Source organism: Xiphias gladius, chromosome 23 (assembly GCF_016859285.1).
Source record: "Xiphias gladius isolate SHS-SW01 ecotype Sanya breed wild chromosome 23, ASM1685928v1, whole genome shotgun sequence".
NCBI lineage: Eukaryota > Metazoa > Chordata > Actinopteri > Istiophoriformes > Xiphiidae > Xiphias > Xiphias gladius.
Window position 1 is genome coordinate 310,107 of NC_053422.1, and position 18,324 is coordinate 328,430.

An 18,324-nucleotide genomic window follows, 5' to 3' on the forward strand; every position below is an offset into this window, starting at 1 on the left:
TGTTTCACCTTAATGAGAAACTACCGCTGCCAACAGGGAACACTGCAGTCCTGAAGGTGTCTCCTGAAAGGATCAGGATGGTTTTACCTTTTTATTTTCATTCAAAACACACTGAGATGGAGGTCAGTTCAAGACAAACACACAGAGGTGTCTCTTAAGTCAAGGTTGGTTTTAGAGACGAAACAGCTGATCAACAGAAAACTAATTTCAGCAAATGTTTGAGCTTCCTGGCTCCATTTGATGATTAAAAACCACGAGATTATGCTGAAAGCTCTGGAAAAAGATTTGCCTTTTTTTTTTTTTTGGTCAGACTTCTGTTTCCTAGGTCAATAATGAACCTTCAAGATCAACAGTTGTGATTAATTGCATTTTATTAGTGCAAACATTCTGCGGAGTCAGTTTCTCCAGTGTTTCAGATGTTGATGGTTTTTGACTGTTGCTGGACAAAATCAGGCCGTTTATATAAACAGTTAATTATAACGATAATCGACAGAATAGTCCATAATGAAAATATAACTGTGACCTGCAGCCCTTCAGGGGAACGGTTGTTTATACTAATGTAAAATAACCCCAGCATTGTCCTTTAACGTTGACCTCATCTCTTATGTCTCTGCTGTTTTAATTACAGATGCACACTAACAAGCAGTCTCATCTATCAGACACCAAAATAAAAGGTTTAAAAGCACATATGAACCAGGAAAAGGCTGCTGCTGCCACGAGAAATGGACAAAATAAAATCCTCAGTAAATCATGAGTCTGATCAATCTCCCCCTTTCCATTTGGAAAGTCTTTTTTTTTTTTTTTTTTAGCTGCGAGAATTTCTATCTTCATCATGCTGAACTTTTCCTGTCCTTACTGGCGATAATGGTCTTTTATGGAAACAGATCAGGGAGGGGAAGATGAAAAAACGCTCCTTTACAGTCAGAAGAAAACACCTACACGAGCATCACAGACACAAGACTGAAATTCACTTTGGCATCTCAACTAAAAAGGGAATATTGCACAAAATTATTCACAAGGAAACATGTTGCATTTATTCTTTTTCTTCAGCTACAGCCTGCAGTTCAACACAAATAGTTTTTAAAGAGTTTGAAACAACTTTTTTTAATTCTCCTCTGGCACCTAAACAAGACTAATGTGTTACTAAGGGTGTAATGTACAGTCCTAAACTAAAGAGGAATAGATACAAGGTGATGTTTAACAGTGACTTAAGGCGGATTTGAAAAGTGTCCCCTTCTAGAAAATGTCTGTAATGGAAGACCGATCATCTTCAAGCTCAGAAACCAAACACGCGGTCTCTTTGGACTTGTCAGAAATGATTTTTGAAGACACAGCTGCACTTCTTTAACCATCGATCCAAAGACAAATTAAAATAACCTGTGCACATAAAAAGGAGGTGTCATTTCACCCGAGTTACTTAAACCACAAAAGGAAAGGCGAAGAAGTTTTACCGTACACAGAAATGATTGTCAAAGGCACTGAAGGTTTTTAAAAATGGAAAATCCACTTTGAGCATAGGAAATAATATTTGGACTAAACAGTTTTTCTAACCTCATCTTCACACAATATTACAACATCGCAGTTTGTAACTGAGAATAAGGAGAAAATTTGACCGACTCAGGTTTAATGATTCTACGACGGCGTGTTCGCCGGACAACGCAGCATTTCAGCTTTTTCAGACGTGACACAAAATCCCAGTAAGTAACTTCTCGTCGGGATCATGAAATCATTGATATATTTGGATGAGGAAAGTCTGATTTTCAAAAATTGTCCTTTTAAAAGTTCATTCGAAGAAATGATGCAAAACTAACAAAGATAATGAAAGTCAATGTGTGACTGTTGGACATGATCTGATAACGGAACAGAGAAAAGCCGTCCACGTACACGTCGGTGTATTTACATGTCTACAGAGCCGACTGTCATCAGGTCAGATCAGAATCTAACGTCCAATTAATGTAAAAGTTCTTCAGTGTGATGAAGACCTGGGCATACAGGACATTAGACCAGAGCGCTATCACTACATGAAGCAGTTACAACCCAAAAAACTACACCTGCAGGCAAGTATACCAGGGTCAAAGTACCCAATGAAGCCAGGGACCAAAGTTCACTGATCCAATGCCTTTCTCAGACCCTGTTCTCTGACAGAACACTAGGTGGCAACATAAGACCACGGAAGGCAAAGTATTCTCATATTTAATGTAAAGATTTGCTGAACCATCATCAGATTTGAAAGAAATTTAGTTTGACAGTACTGGAGAACGTGTTGGATCTGCGCACCAGTTTTGGTGACAGACCAACATGTCGCTGTGCCAGTACCAAATCAATAAGTTTCACTTCATGTCAGATTTGTGCCAACTTTGGTATAAAAAATCTGGAGCACATACGGGTCATCGGATATTGAAACATGTGACAGCCCCGATAACTGTTGTTGGTTATGATAACATTGGAGGACATACTGGGAAGACACGTCCCCTATTGTTGAGATATGAAGTTTTTCCAAAAATGAGACTGTGCAAACCGATCAAGCTCATGTAGATGCAAACAATAAAAATAATAAAAATCTGCAACTGATTTTAACAAAAATAATGAAACTAATGTTTGACACCAATTTGGTCTCAGAGCCCAAAGGCCAGCGACTAGTTGGCACAAGTGGGTTTAGAATATCTGACAAAATTACCACACCGCTGAAGCTCAGACCCCTAATTCTGAGGCACACAGTGAGTTTATATAACCGTCTTTTTCAGAGAACAGGCTCTCTAACAGTTTGTGTGTAAATATTTGTATGAAGAGACAGCTGATGACAACCATCTAACTGGGAATAACAGGTATTTTGTGTTTTTGTTCCTGTCAGTTCAGCCTGGTTTTAGAGCTCAGGGCGGCAGAAATCAAAGTTTCTGCTTTAAACAAAGTCCATGACAAAATACGTTGCCGTGGATACAGTTCCTCATTTATGTCCTTTGGCGGTGTTGTCCATGTAATAGACGTTGACGAGGTGACGGTTCAGGTGCCGGCGGTACTCCACCTCCAAAGGGAATGTACGGTCACAGAAGATGCACATGTGATTCTTGAGCTCCGTCGGCGTCGGGATCTCATCGGTGGGCGTTTCAGGGTCGTTGGCCATCTTACCTGACCCGGCACCGTTGCCGTTGAGGCCGGAGTCGTCGCTGCCCTCAGAGGCGCTGTCGCTGATGTCACTTCCCCCTTCGTGACTGCTGTGGATCCCTTCGTCGTCCTCCGGGTCGGAGGGTTTGATGCGCTGGCTTGGAAGAACCAGAGAGGGCGGTGATGTGGGTTTAAGGAAGGTCGGAGCAAGGCGTTCTTCAGTTGGAGAGTGTGTCCCCTCGCCTGAGCTGCAGGTGGGTGAAACTTCCATCTTCTCTGAGGGTTCATTCAGTGTCGTTTCTAGCGCAATTGGAATTGTTTCATCTGTGGGGGATTTCTTCTGCGCAGGGCTGTTTTCTGTCGGCTGGTGCTCAGACTTTGTGGTTTGCGTTGAGGTGTACAGCTGAGCGGATGCTTCTGGACACTCTGTGGATGGACTGTTGACTGACGTTGTCTTGTCTTTAGCTGGATCCTTAGTTTGTTGAAGGCCCGCGGCTTTCTTGTTGGAGTTCCTGGTCTTCTTTTGCTTTACTGGTGGTGTCCCATTGGACTTGTGCTGCATTGGAATGGCATCATTTGACTTGTTAGTGTCTTCTAACGCAGGTTTTGAGAGCAGCTTTCCGGCAGCTGTGGCTTTCAGTCGCCTGGCCTTGGATGGCGTCTCAGATGAGCACTTTTTGGAAAGATCTAATGCCTCCACTGCTTTCCTCTTTCCGGCTGCCTTTTCTTTGACCACCTTTTCCTTTTGTGTTTTCTCATGACTTTCTGGTTTCTGCTGAGCTTCTTCCACACGTTCTGTAATTTTCTCCGTCTTCTTTGATCCAGACTTCCTGGACTTGTTGAGGCTTTTGTTCTCCTTGCCACTGCCATCATTCTTCTTCTGTTCTTTTTCCTTCTCAGGCCTCAACTTTTCTTCCTCTTTTGCCATTTTTTGCCTGACTATTCTTTCCTCCTTGGATCTATGTTGGTCAGATTTCTCTGTCTCCATTTGGTCTTCAGGTACTTCTGCTCGGTCCTGAACAGTCGGTTTCTCCGCCAGCAGCTTCTTGACTCGTCTCTTTACCTTGCTGTCTGTAGTTACAGCAGCTGATATCGTCTCTGTCTGGGTTTCTTTAACAGTTGAGTTCTCTGCAGGATTCTCGTTGACCTTCTCCGTCTTCTTTTGCCTCGTCGTGACTTTTTTCTCCGGTTCCACCTTGTCCTTCATCCTAGGTAGTTTCTCTTTCTCAGAAGAGGTGGATTTCTTCTGAGTCTTGTCTGGTGTTTCGCTCTGCACAGGTTGAGTGTTGGTGGGCCTGCTGCTCTTCCTTATTGACAGATTGATAGGGGTCGAGTCCACAGCCTCATCCTCCTCACCGTTGTCCACGTCAAAGTCCTCCTCAACGCCGGATGAATTGTCAAACTTGCTTGCTCTGGAGTCTGAGTTTTCCTCTGCACTGTCAGGACCGGGTTTCTTGACACGCAGTTTGACTTTAGAGACGTCCACAGAAACGTTGCATCCAGAGTGCCTGGACTTGATGTGGTACTGCAGGTTGCATTTCTTGGAGGCGGCGTACTTGCAGAGTGGACAGAGGAACTGGCGGGGGTTTAGGTGGAGTTCGACGTGCTTCTTGAAGTTGCTGCGGTCAGCGGTCTTGTAGTCACAGTAGGGGCAGGAGAGAGGTTTTGGCCCGTTGTGGACCTGCCGGGCGTGGCGGGTCACCTCATGCTGATTGGCTGCCAGGTAGTTACAGCTCTCACACTTGAAAGGACGCTCACCTGCACACAGAAAGGTAAGATGTGATGACTCTGCAGTGGATATTGTAGCAGCGTACAGGTAGGAAACTAAAGGGTTTCATGCAGCAGGTGAGTCTGACGGATACATCTGAGGACCGATATCATTGGCTGATATCGATTCTGTATCAGCGGACTGTGTATGTTTACTACAAGACTTGAATTACACTTCTCCGTGCTGCACGTGAGTGAATGTATGCGGGAGACGTATGGAGACGTTTGGGTGTGTTTCTTTTATACTTTTGCATTGAACTCCTCTAGCTGCTCAATCTTCCTTTCTGTTTCGAAACCCACCTCCAGACAGGAAGTTGGATAGAAACTCAGCTTGCTTGACGCGCAAGTCCGCACAACACGTTATAGACATTTGGGAGGTGTGCGTTTACGTGTATCTTCGGAGAAGCATAATTCCGGCTTAACACAAAACAAAATATGGTACATTAATATTACAGTATTAATTAGCCAACGTGTCGCCATCTGGAAACAGGTTAAAAATCGTTTATCATTCAGTGGACAGAATATTTTTTCATCCAGATGGTTAGAAGAGTCTTTGGGGTTGTTAATATACCTTTTTTAAACGTCCTTCTTAATAGTCCATTTATCTTTTAGAGAAATTGATGGTTACTGTCATCTTTACTGTGCAGCTGTACAGTAATCTGCTTACTTACAGTAGCGTCTTCCCTACACTTCTTTACCAAATCTGAGACATCCTAGACAAACGTGTTTGTTATGCCCATGTAATTAACTTATTATTAGCTGATAAATTATTACAAGACTTTTAAAAATGATTTTAAAAGATCCAGTATCAGTCGGCGTGCATGTTCCACACTAGTGATTTTCTCCATGTGTCATTTTCATTGTGATCTATTCAGACATTGAGTCTATTTTGTAAGCAAATTTCTACACATTTTAAATCAGCTACTTAATTTGTTTGAAGATAAGTGTTTTTGTAACTAACCAAGCTTTACACTTAATGTAGCCAGTGGAGACGATACAACAGTCACTAAGACTGGCCTGAAATCTCTCCCTTTTGAAACGAGACTGTTCATGCACGAGGATTCAGGTCATGTCCACACCAGAGCAGACCAACCTGAAAACTCTAGTTCTTCTTATATTATTTTCTAAAAGCACTGATGTCTGTTGTTTTCTTTTAATCTAGTAGATGTATAGATGTGAGGTGTGTTTTCAGGTTGATCTGCTCTGGGGTGAACAACTTAGACAAACAACAACACAACACAAGAAGTCATAGCATGTAGTTCTAATGTAAATCACTTTACCATGTTAATCCACCGCCTCAGTGAGAGCAACACAAACACACAAGAGTTTACATTGTGACTGACAGGGAGAAAAACACAAACACACAATGACTTTGTCAGTAATCAACTCATTCTGTTAATAATAGCGATAATAGTGCTTCATAGCTATTATGAGACTGATACTACTGTTAATACCCCTAATCAAACCTACTATTACTACAGTGCTAGTTTTACTGTGTAGGAGACAGGATAGTTCAAAGTGTAAAAAACATCACTGACTGGTCAAACACAGACACAGAGGCTGCTACGACTTGTATACGACTTCATTCACAAAATAACAGCGTACTTGGTGTGACTAAAATTCATTTAAGGACAAAAGGTCAACATTTCCTGATGTTTATTGTTGTTAAAGAGTTACGCTGTCGGCTTCCCAGTTAATTCTAAAAAGAGAGCGATAACGAAGGAGACGGTGCGAAAACTGTTTCGGAGTCGGTTTTTAACCTGTCATTGGTTTAATTTGCTTCATCTTCACACTTCGTCAGACAAGGACATTTTCCAGTTTATTTCCTTAATGTAGTTCCAGTGGTTCTGGACCTGTTTGGTTGAAAAGTGCTAGAAGTCACGTTAAAGTCTCAAGTCTTGGCTATTAAGTCCAAAGTCCCAGGTCAAGTCCAAGTCCGAAGCTTTATGTTTTGAGTCCCACACAAGTCATTATAGGCTTTTCAGCAATTCTAATCATCACTGGTGTTAAAATAAAAGTCACGTTGCAAGTCTTTTGGTTGTCTGACTACAGTCAGACTGTAGTCCTGTGGACTGGCTGTCACTGTCCACTCAAGACCAACTAGTCCCACGTCAAGACATTCAAGTCCCCAGTTTTTCCCAAGTCCTAAATCTGTAAATCCCAGACAAGTCATTATGAGCCCTTCAACAAATGAAAACCATCACTGTTATTGACTGACAAGTCCAAGTCGATTAAAAACGAGTCTTTTTGGATTTTGTTGTGTCAAGCTACCAGATTCATGACTCTGGACTGACTCACGCCCAAGTCCTGTGACACCAGTCCACAGCTCAGACTTGCCACCTGGTCTCCATCAGTGTAAATATTAGAGTCATAAAACATGACTGAATCTAGAAATTAAGTTTTTTTTTTTTTTTTTTTTCCCCTCCAGCAAGGGAACAATTCACCCCTGTTGTATTTCAGGTAGATAATTTAATCCTGAAGGATCAATACCACTGATCAGTGAATTATTCAGTACTTTGGTATTTATTGGTGTTCTCTTCTAATACTCATCCATTAGCCTGGAGCAGTTTTTGTATTTTAAGAATATTTTACAGTGCAGAGCGTTGACGACTGACCTGAGTGAGTCCTCATGTGTCGGGTCAGGTGGGTTTTCTGTGAACTGGAGTAGTCACAGTATGGACACTGGAAAGGACGCACGCCTGTATAACAGAAGAAAACACAACACATACACCCATTAGCCAGAACATTAAAAACCAGTTACTGGTTTTTAATGTCAAAGACTTAAATGTTGTCAAATTTGTCACTTTTCATGTTTTTATCAACTGAGAATCAGCTCCACCAGCTCTTTATCAGCTCATATTCACACAGCAGCAGTGGAGGAAGACAAGACTTCACTCAGGTTTTATTTGGATCATTTTCTGGAAATTAAGTTCAAATTTGAGCTTCATTTGAATGGAAACCCAACAATAAAGAAACAGAAAGCAAGACAGGAACAAAGACAGAGACAGGAAAAGAGACACGAACAAAGACAGAACAAACCTGTGTGAGTCCGGATGTGTTGGATGTAGTTGCTCTTGCGGTCTGAGAAGTAGGAACACTGGCTGCATGTGTGCAGTTTGCTAGGGAAGTGATTCCTCAGATGTTTCCTCCAGTGGTACTGACTGACGGTGGTGTATGGACACAGAGTGCACTTAAACACCCTGCAGACACACAGCAGAAGCACACACACTCATCACTCAGGTCTGGACGCCAACACGTTATTTAACAGGCTGTTAAATTGCTCTTTCCTGAAAACATTAAGACTGATTTTACTGTTACCTGTGGTCCTCTCCCTCCTTGCTGTGGTGTTTCAGGTGAGCGATGTAATGGTCGTATCTGTTGGTGTTGTATCCGCACCGTTCACACCTGATCAAGCCTTTGATGTCACCTGCTGTCACCACGGCCCCTGGCTCCCCGCTGCCGTCCCCCTCCCCACCTGATGAAGCCTGGGACTCAGGTGTTTCTGCCTCCTTGGTCTTGGTTTTGCTGCGCCCCTCTACCCGGTTCACCACCATCATCTTGCTGATGCTGTGAGTGCTGAGGTGTTCTACAAACTCCTGTTCGTTCTGAGCCTGGAAGTGACACGGTTTACAGTGGAAAGGTTTCTTCTTCTTCACGCTCTCTGTCACGGTGGCGAGGCTGTCTTTTCGCTTGGCGACCAGCTGAGGTGTTCTGGTGCTGGTGGAGGGTTGGGGCTGAGGGTGGTGGGAAAGGTCTTCAGCTTTGTCCCCATTTTCCTCCTCTTCCTCTTCAGCTTCGTTACCGACGACCACAGCTTCGATGCCCGGGCCTGGAGACTCTGGATACTCGATGATACAGACCTCTCTGTGGTTCTGGTTGTCATAGCTGTACCTGGTGAGACACACAGGTGAGTTTACACACAGGTAACTGAGTCATTATCATTTTTAAAGCTGACTGAAGAGGGGACATGAATGGAGAGAGGAATTTCCTTGGGTTCCTTTCAGTCCTGCAAGTTGTGAGGTGGAGCCGATGTGAATCAGCACATCCACCAGCACCCTGTCTCCGATTCACGGTCTGTCCCCCCTCGGACCACTGAGGGTAGGTCCTCACCACTGCTGACCGCAAGCCCCCACCGGCCTTATTGTTTCGGAGCTGCTCCAACCCAGTTGTCTGACCATAACCATCTGGTCCCTGTCAAAGTGGTTCAGGTCTTTAGACCTGCGTATTTCTACCACATCAGACACGTTGACTATGAGAACCAAATGTTTGGTTAAATGTAACCCTTGTAACAGAGAGATGAGATGAGATCAAATTTGATCAAATTGGTGTCAATGCAGGTGTGTTGTGTTCTTCATTGATGCTGCTAGGAGAAAGAAGAACAATTTTTTTTTTGCGGATCTGGTTAAAGGGGCGGTTTAAGGAATTTTTTTTTTTTTTTAAATCACTTAACATTGCGAGATAGGGCTTTTTTTGGGACATTTTCGTCAATATTTGGCCTTGGCGGACGTATGCGCTGTACTGAGTACCATTCTAGTGTTTGTGAATGTAACTTTTCCTCAGTGTTAAGTATTTGAAAGAAAAAAAGGGGGGGGGGGGGCTAGAATTTTTAATTTTTCCCACATTTAACAGGCATTTTTAAACCTTCACCTTATTATCTGACACCAAAATGTCTTTAAACTTAAAAAAAAAAAAAAGAGGTTGGCATTGAAGACAGACATTTTCAAGAGAGCTGGACAGCTGACCCTGTGATTTGAGTCTGAGAACTTTGCTGTACATAAAGCAGCCTTTAAACAGAATTATTTTCACTGAAAAGACACTAGTCATATGATTTTCTGAAGTTTCAGCCTGTGGTGCAGCAGACAAACTCCTGACCTGATGATGCTCTCGTCTTCGCTGTCCGAGTAGCTGCATCCCACCGTCTTCAGCTCCATCATCTCCTTCTCGTCAGCAGCGCTGCCATCACAGCCGCCACCCTCCGACGCTGTAACCGCAGCCACGTTGGCCAGCATCACCAGCTGAGGAGCAGGCAGCATGTTCCTGGGCATGTCGCTGAGATTCTGACCATCTTCCATCAGAGAAACACCCACAGGAAACATCTCCACTGAAAACACTGTCTGAGCGGCCATGTGGAGTTCAGCTGTTCACCTCCACAGGGACGAAAAGCTGCGGAGGTGACACCACGGAGGATCAGAGGGTTTAATAAGCATAGAAATGACAACACAAAGGTGGAGTCAAGACCTAAACAACTACATACAAGTCGGTGTTATACTGAGAGATAGACGCTAAATATTCTGATAAATGCTACAAACAGTCACACAGTATAAAGACACATTTTTATAGTTTGGTTTTTCAAACAAAGAAGAAACATTTTTATTATAACTGAGACTTTACAGCTGTTTAGGTTTGTTTCTGTGATAAAGGATGCCGTGGGAAGAACTAAACCAACTTTACTGATGTTATTTTAGAGCTAAAACATCGTCTGGCTGATATGAAACTTCATGACACAAATTCACTGTTTACTTTTGCTTGTGTCAGTGCAACAACACGAGTGGCTAGATTTGTTTCCCGTTCAGCTGTTATAGAGCAGACGATTGGCTTTTGGGGGGGAAAGGGGCTAGATATGTGTCATGCAACCGCCATCCTGGCATTAAGGACTTTTCTATTCAAGATGTTTTAGGTGGGATGTCTCCTCTTATAATGTCTCTAGTCTTACATCTGATGGATAAATGCGTTGATTGGCGATTCACTGGAAAAGCACTGCTATACTCGACACACACTTAGAAACCGCGACCTCTCATGTAACAAAATTACTTGAGGCCCCACCTCGTAGTATATATGAGATCAGCAGCAAATAGTCAATTAATCGATCAAAAAAATAATTAATCTGCAACTATTTTAATAATCAATTAAGTAATTTTTCAAGCAAACATTGGTTTGCTTGAAAAAGGTTCTGGTTCAAAGTTCTGAAATGTGACGATTTGATAATTTTTTCAGTCTTACATTATCAGTGGTGGAAAATACTTGAATGTATTTACTGTACCGTAATTAAGTACAGTTTCCAGGAACTTGTACTCTATTTAAATATTTCCATTTTCTGCTACATTATACTTCTACTCCACTACATTTCACAGGGAAATATGGTGCTTTTTATTGCACCACATTTATCTGATAACTTTTGTTACCTTGCAGATTCATTAAAAACACAAAATATAATTAACAAATAATTGATGTATAATGATGGGTTCAGATAACCTTTAGCAGCTGCGACATCTCAGTGATGAACATATTAATGCATCAATAACATAATATATATTATTCTGAAATGGGCCATTCTGCATAATGAGTACTTCTACTTTTGTCACTAATTTACTAATTTCATTTGATACTAATTTGATATTAACATTTCTGTACTTTTACTCCAGTAAAATACTGAATGCAGGAATTTTACTTGTGACAGAGTATTTCTACACTGTGGTATTACTACTTTTACTGGTCTGATTACTTCGGTCACCACTGTACACGATAGTGCTTATTATTTAAACTAAATCAAATTACCACAAACAAGTGACTAAAAGTACATACACAATGCATAGAGAGTGGGAAACGAGAGAACCACTGCTCATTCCATACAGTTTTAACGTCTAACAGACAGAAGTCTTAGAAGACAGTTGTTCCTTTTTTAGCTAGTGAAGTTAAATGTTGGTTTTTAAAATGTACAGTATTCTACATCAGAACAGAACAGCCTGCAGCAAACACATTGAAATAGTGAGATAGAGGCGGTTGCTCTTAACACACACACAAAAAAAAAAAAACTGAAATCCATATAAACTTTAAAGGTCTGAAGTAAACTTTTCTCAGCAGAGATTTCATGGTGATCTGATGTGAGAAACTCCGCACACTGAAAATGTATCTGTCGGCCATTTTGAAACAGCACCACAGCTCAGTCGACAGCGCCACACAGACTGAGAAAAGACATTCAGAACTCCCTCTGGAAAACACCAACTTTAACTACTTGCACTAGAGACTGTCAGCGGTTAACGAATACTGGTAAGTGTTAGAGTGAAGACTCCACATCTGAGGGTAGTTTAAATGTAAAAGATTTTTGTACGTAAAGGTAAGAAGTTTTTTTTCAGTAAGAACATAGAAATTGCCAAAGACCTTAAATCAGCCGGATAACAACTGCCTACCGACGAATATCTAATTAAATATTGAATATGATCAAACTTCAATATAGGTTCAAGCAAAAAGTAAAGTTGTTTTAGGACAGCTGGAGCAAAGGAAATCCACTTAAGCGTCGACAAGGTGGTAAACCTGGCGACTATTGAAATCCAAAGCGAGTTAAAGATTAAAAAGTTAAGGTCGGAACTTCTACGTGGTTTCTGAGGATTTTAAATCAGATGAAAATATCAGTCAGGAACATTTTTCTACAAAACTCTCACTCAGACGTGTCTGTCACTGTGATATCTGCTGAAACATGTTTTAAAGTAAATTTAGATGCTTGCAGTTTACTGATAAAGTGAGTGTAGTTACAATATAGTTGTGATTTGAGGCCACCATGTCAGTTCCCGTCAGCGTTTCGCCAAACTTAGTTTGCGGAAGCGCAGAAGTAGATTCAAACAGCGACATTTTAATTCGGGTATTTTAAGTTGCAGTTAAGTATCAGAGGCGGTTTTTCTTGTAGTTTTTGGGTGACAAAGTTAAAGTTGAAGCGGGTTTAATGTGAGTAAAGTGCGGGGCGACGGTGTCGGAGTGTTAGCCATGGTCCTGATCAGCCCCGGACAGCGCCTTCTTCTCCAACTCACCGCCTCCATTTTCCTCCAAACTGCCAACAACTTTACGGCCGCTCTGCTCCGAGAAAACCCACCCTGCGGCTCCAGTTTCTGCCCGACATTTTACACCCAGCAGCACAGAAACTCACCGACTCCTCCGTTCCAAAGTTTACTCAAGTTTCGTGGACTTTTTTTCCCAGCGTTGTGGTTTATTTTCTTCGACGAACAGAGCAGAGAGAAAAGTGTAGACAGAGAAGTTTCCGCACATTCCTCCACAGCGAGCCACCGCCGACGCACCGCGGTGACGTCAGCACGTCGCTCAGCGCCGAGATGGAACTTTTTCTGTTTCAGGAGGAAATAATTAATCGATAACAATCAATCAATCCAACCTGTGTTATTAAGGTGTAGTAGTAATGTAGAAAACCCGTACTGAAACCACGCGCTACTGTGGTACTGAGTGCTTGAGGTGTGTTCTGTGTCAGCCCAGGTTTGAGACCTGACTCCGCCGTTGGTTGCTATCCAGCCCGCAGGGACCGAGAGGACACAGAAACGCTGTTGCAGTGGTCAGTCCAAGGCCCCCAGACGCCCCAGACCCCCAGGGGACCAAGGAGCCCCATGTCTCTCTATCATAGGAGAACTGTACGGCTGCAACCAACAATTGTTTTCATTATCAATACATCCGACAGTTATTTTCTTTAATAATCGATTGATTGTTCAGTGTATAAAAGGCCAAAAAATGTGTAAAATGCTTCACTATTCCCAGAAACTCAAGTGAACGGATGATAAAAGTCTTATTTCATCTGACCAACAGTCAAAAACCAAACGATTTTGAGTTTACAGAAAATTATTTTTAAGTATTTTTGGTATAAAAAAAATCATTAAACTATTAATTGAATGAATAGTTATAACTAAATAACTATCAGATAACTATTATAATCAAAATTGTTGCCAATTCATTCATCAACAATGAGTCCCGCGCTCTCTTGAGTCCCAGTTTGTTTCACCAACAATTATTTGCCCCATTGCCCCAAAGGGCTTAATCTGTCCGTGGGTGGAACAAGGGCATTTTAAAAGATAGTGTAGCCCCTTAAGTCATCATATGACATGGACTGGACTTTATCTACATTCTCATCTAAACCGAATAACAAAGTCTGTTGTCTTCACAGAGAGATTCAAGCTGTTTCTACAGCTGATGGTGATGAACCTGAATGTAACACTGCTCACTGAGATCTTTGACTTTTAAATTTTGCTTCACATGAAGCTCTGCTCCGGCTAAATGAACTTTTTTCAACAATTTTCTAACCTCTACAAAGCTAAAATTTGTATTGAAATTACTAATGATTATTTTCATTATCAGTTAATCTGCAATTATTCACAGGTATTTATTTTTCTTTTATCACTGAGACCTGACAGTTAATTTAATCAAAGCAGTACAGACCCATCAACAAACAAACAAACAAACAGTGAGAACAGTAAAGACAATGGGATACAATCTTCTTTAAGAAAATAAAATAATAAACGACAAAACTATAAAAGAAAAATAAAATGAAAATAATGAAATGATAAAATATAAAATAAAACAATGAAAGGGAAAATAACTAAAAACTAAACTAAAAGGAAACAATGAAAAGACACAGGTCAACAGGTTGACTGCTCGTTGCATTTACTCCTTTTCACCTCATGAGGACGCTCCTGCTTCACTTTGATCCTCACCACATGTCTGATAAGAAACATTGATCAATCAATCGGAAACAGGAATCAATGATTCAGAAACACTGATCAGTGTTTCACATTCATTGATCAATGATTGATAAACTTGGTGTGTGGGCGGTAAAGTCAGGGCAACCACGCCCCTTCCTGAATCTACGCCTCAGGTTTCGTTTACATGGAAACACCCCGGAAGTGTGGTGCGTCTGCCTTCAAAATAAAAGGCTAATATTGGTAGTGGGGCTGGGATAAGTGGGCTACAGTACAAGGACTAGTGTTGGCTTTTGTTTCTGACCATTTTGACTTACATTTATTTTGCTGAAAGTTATTAACACTTGTAATAAAATAAAGCAACATCAAAGGCAAAAAGTTAAGAAAGAAAAGAAAGAAATAAAATTGTTTGCATACATACAACACAGCAGTTAGACAAGTTTTTCCTTGGACATCATCACATTATGATCTTTTTGTGTAGATACAATGAAAAATTAAGTGTCGGTGTAGTTGACATAAACAGGATGATTTAAGAACATGTATTTTATCCAGGAGTACTTTTTTTGCAGACTGGACTGCACCACCAAAATAATCATGGTTTTCAATGTGTTTAATTATAATAAGTTAAAAAAATTGATTAAATTAAAAATAGTATCACACATTGAGTTTATACGTCTCATTTTGTGGGTTGTACACTTAATCCAGCTTGCTTTGATACATTATCTTCTCTTCTCTGTCTCCCTCTTTCTCCTTTCTTCTACCTGTAAAACACAGAAATTAAGTTTGCCTGCTAATTAACTCAAAGTAAAAAAATAACAAGAAGAAGTTAATAAATGAGTCATTATTCAGCCTTTTAACTATGGATTAATAATTTAAGACAAATTTCAGAAAGGATACACTTTAATGAAATATAACTCACATTGAGCCAACCTCAACACGTAACACCTGCACAATCAGAGTTCCTGCTGCTGCTCTAGGGTTAGATTGTATTTCATTTTTAATTGTATTCACTTATTATTACTATCATTATTATTAGTATATAATAGAATTTAATAGTGTTTTTGAAATAAATAAATGTACTTGTTAATTGGTATTATTTAAAAGTTAAAATGTATTTTTCACCAATTTAATGTATCGATTTTTAAGAGCGTTGTATTTATCATTTTATTAAATTACTAATGCTAAACACTGGAAAAGTCTGTAAATATTCTGACATTCTGGACATCATAATTTCCACATCCCATTAATTCGAATGGATTTTACTTTGAAATTGACTACCGGAAGTACAATGTATAATTTCGTCACCCTGACAGTTTGGTGTCCTACGCGCTGACGGAGCCGAAGTTCGCCGAGTTTTTCCGTGACTTCTTGATGTCGCTGTTTAAAATCAGCAGTTTCTGTCAGTAGCTGTTGAAACTTATTCCTTGACATTGTTCGTCGGGACCTTTCTGAGCTGTGGCGGAACTTTTCATCTTTTACCGGCCGTTTTTTAACGGAACCAGTAGACGGAGACACTGAGTTCCCAGCGGCTAACGCTGCGTAGCAGTTAGCGTCGGCAGTGAATTTTAACACTGAGCGGACAGGGAAGCTAACTTACCTCCCCGTTATCTTATTGTGACACAGCTGAAACCTTTAACGGCTCTTTGTTTTATTATTCGGCTTCTGTTTTGGGGAGCTTTTTGTCCAAATTTACCGAATCTCGGTGGCCAAAACTTTGAAACTTTCAAGCCAACTTCAACGAAAATGGAGCCCGAGAGAAGCAGCTAACAGTTGGTTAGCGGGGGGAAGAACCCTGGGGGAAGTAGTAAAAGTGAATTTTCTGCACTTTTAAAGCTCTCCCCGTAGCAGCCGATTGAGCCAGCACGACTGTAGGCTTTCAATTAAGTTTTCCTGAAGGTGAAGCAGTTGGCCAGAATGCCCGGAGACTCCACCGTCAACTTTAATCTTATCCACCGGATCTGTAAGCTGGTGGTGCTGCTGTGTTTCCTCCACATCTCCGTCACTGTCGTCTTTTACGTTCGCTCTATGGACATGCGGTTCACCTTCGTCCAGAACCAGCAGTCCCAAACTAATGTCACAAACCTAAACCAGCTCAGAAACACCGGGCTCAGTTCCAGAGGTGAGCCAAAGGCGGCCGAGACCAAAGAAGACGTACCCGCGGAGGTCCAGCAGGAGCACGAGCCGAGAGACGAGCCGAAGTCCCTGGAGCGTCAGCCGGAGGAGAGGGAGGCAAAGGAGCCGGTGAAGAAGCTGGAGAAATGCCCTGAACCATCACCTCTGCTGGGTAAGACTGCTTAGGTTCCCTGCCCGTGATTTATGTCACTTCAACGGAGAAATATGAGGAACTGCCAGGGTTAAAAAGGTGGCTCAGTTGAAGGGAAAATAGAACCTGAGTCAGTTCCTTCTGTTTCAAAGCTGTCGGATGATAAAGTTAACATTACAATCCACAAAGGACTGAAAACAACTGATCTGATAGGTTATCATGTCAGGTGTTGGTGTACTTTGCGTCTGAAGTGTTAAAGTGACAAGACGACGAGTGCTGGAGTTTCAGTGTCAATAAAAAAAAAAAAGTAGAGAATAAATTTCTGTAGGGCTGCAAGCAAACGACCAATCGATTAATCAGTTGGTCGGTTGCTCTATAAAATGGCAGAAACAGTTTTTGAACATTTCACAATTTTCTAAAACATTTTCAAAAGACTTTTTTGTCAGGTAATCAGTGTAAAAATCAAAAACGTTCAATTTACTTTCAAATAAGCGAACAACTAACTAAATCTCACAAAGGTGACGCTAGAACAAATACATTTTTGCCATTTTTGTCAGCAAAAATTACCGAAACAATAAATTGATTATCAAAATAGCCAGTGAATAATTTTATGTCAATTTTATTGATTAGTTGTTTCGCCTCTAAATAATTATACACTGATCAGCCCCAAACCAGTTACTGGTTTTAGTGTTGTGGCTGATCTGTGTACGTGTACATCACAACTCGAACAGATCCTGTCAGATCTGCCTCCGTCAGTTCATCTTCAGTGTCTGGCTCCTGGAAAAGACTCTGTGTAAACCTATCAATGAGTTATTCCTGTGGCTGTCAGGCTGTTATCTTCTATTTATGCTTTATCTAACTAGGAAGCCTCATACGACACATTATCCGTGTTAAATTAGAACCCGGCCGCTGTGACAGTGCCGAGTAGTGTACACAGTCACATTTACATATAGGAAGGTAACATGACGTTGGCTCCAGGAGATGGACAGTCTGTCTTCAACCATGCTGAAAATGTGTTTGTATTTGGGATGAGAGGATTAGATCAGCTTGTTGAGAGCTCTCTGTGTGTGTGTGTGTGTGTGTGTGTGTGTGTGTGTGTGTGTGTGTGTGTGTGTGTGTTGCCTGGCTTGTCGGTCTCATTGGGCTTATTGGTGCTTGCTTATTGTTTTTGTAATACTTTTTATTATTTTTAGTGATAATATCCTGCCATCTCCAAAGAGAGACAAACTTAGACTGAACTCGTGCAGCTCTGTTTTGTACACTTATTGTGTTAATTACAGTATATTTGAATTTTCCTGTGAACCTGAAAGACTGGCTCATTAAGTTTATATTATCTACTTCTGTTCAGTAAAAATAGTGGAAGTAATTTCCTGTGTTGAGGTATTTCGCTCTTCAACATTTATTACTACAGCTTTCTGGGACTCCAGAACCCTTCAAGTGTCAAAAGCTTTTGGTAAATTAACACACACACGACAGGATGAATGCGGATAACCCTATCTATAACCATTCCATAACTAATTTAAGCTGTTCCTCCACTTATGCATGTAGATCCGAGTCCGGCGACGCATTTCTGATCTTGGCAGTACTCAAACTCACACTGACACAGAGTTGAACTCGTTATTTCAAAGGTTTTAGAACAGTACAGTGAATATTTCTGACCACAGATGAGAGGAAATCAGCATTAAGATGTGCATCTATGTCACTGATGTTAAATTAGTGTCACGT

The 18,324-nt window shown here is 41.1% G+C and overlaps 2 protein-coding genes across 3 annotated transcripts in view; one reads left to right on the top strand and one right to left on the bottom strand.

Moving 5' to 3' along the window:
- Positions 1 to 290: 290 nt before the first annotated feature.
- On the bottom strand, positions 291 to 12,956 carry rest (RE1-silencing transcription factor). Of its 2 annotated transcripts, none has more exons than XM_040120194.1 (6): positions 12,788 to 12,956; positions 9,742 to 10,032; positions 8,188 to 8,754; positions 7,909 to 8,069; positions 7,485 to 7,568; positions 291 to 4,860 (listed from the first exon to the last, which is right to left on the bottom strand). In XM_040120194.1, the coding sequence occupies exons 2-6, from the start codon at positions 9,993 to 9,995 to the stop codon at positions 2,945 to 2,947; spliced, it is 2,982 nt and encodes a 993-aa protein (XP_039976128.1). In that variant the 5' UTR covers positions 9,996 to 10,032; positions 12,788 to 12,956; the 3' UTR covers positions 291 to 2,944. The 2 variants fall into 2 exon arrangements, with proteins under 2 accessions (XP_039976128.1, XP_039976126.1); XM_040120192.1 differs by having other exon boundaries at positions 8,188 to 8,760.
- A 2,649-nt stretch (positions 12,957 to 15,605) lies between these two features.
- Positions 15,606 to 18,324, top strand: part of b4galt1l (DP-Gal:betaGlcNAc beta 1,4- galactosyltransferase, polypeptide 1, like) — a 36,810-nt gene continuing 34,091 nt past the window's right edge. Inside the window, exon 1 of the mRNA XM_040120197.1 lies at positions 15,606 to 16,620. Within this exon, the coding sequence (XP_039976131.1) occupies positions 16,251 to 16,620 (370 nt within the window). The 5' untranslated portion in view covers positions 15,606 to 16,250. The remainder of the gene's footprint in view (positions 16,621 to 18,324) is intronic.

Coding starts and splice junctions, on each gene's coding strand:
- rest (XM_040120192.1), bottom strand. CDS start 9,995: ATGGCCGCTCAGACAGTGTTTTCAGTGGAGATGTTTCCTGTGGGTGTT. Junction 8,761..9,741: donor GAAGACGAGAGCATCATCAG/GTCAGGAGTTTG, acceptor GTGTCTCACCAG/GTACAGCTATGACAACCAGA. Junction 7,569..7,908: donor ACACATCCGGACTCACACAG/GTTTGTTCTGTC, acceptor TCTGTTATACAG/GCGTGCGTCCTTTCCAGTGT.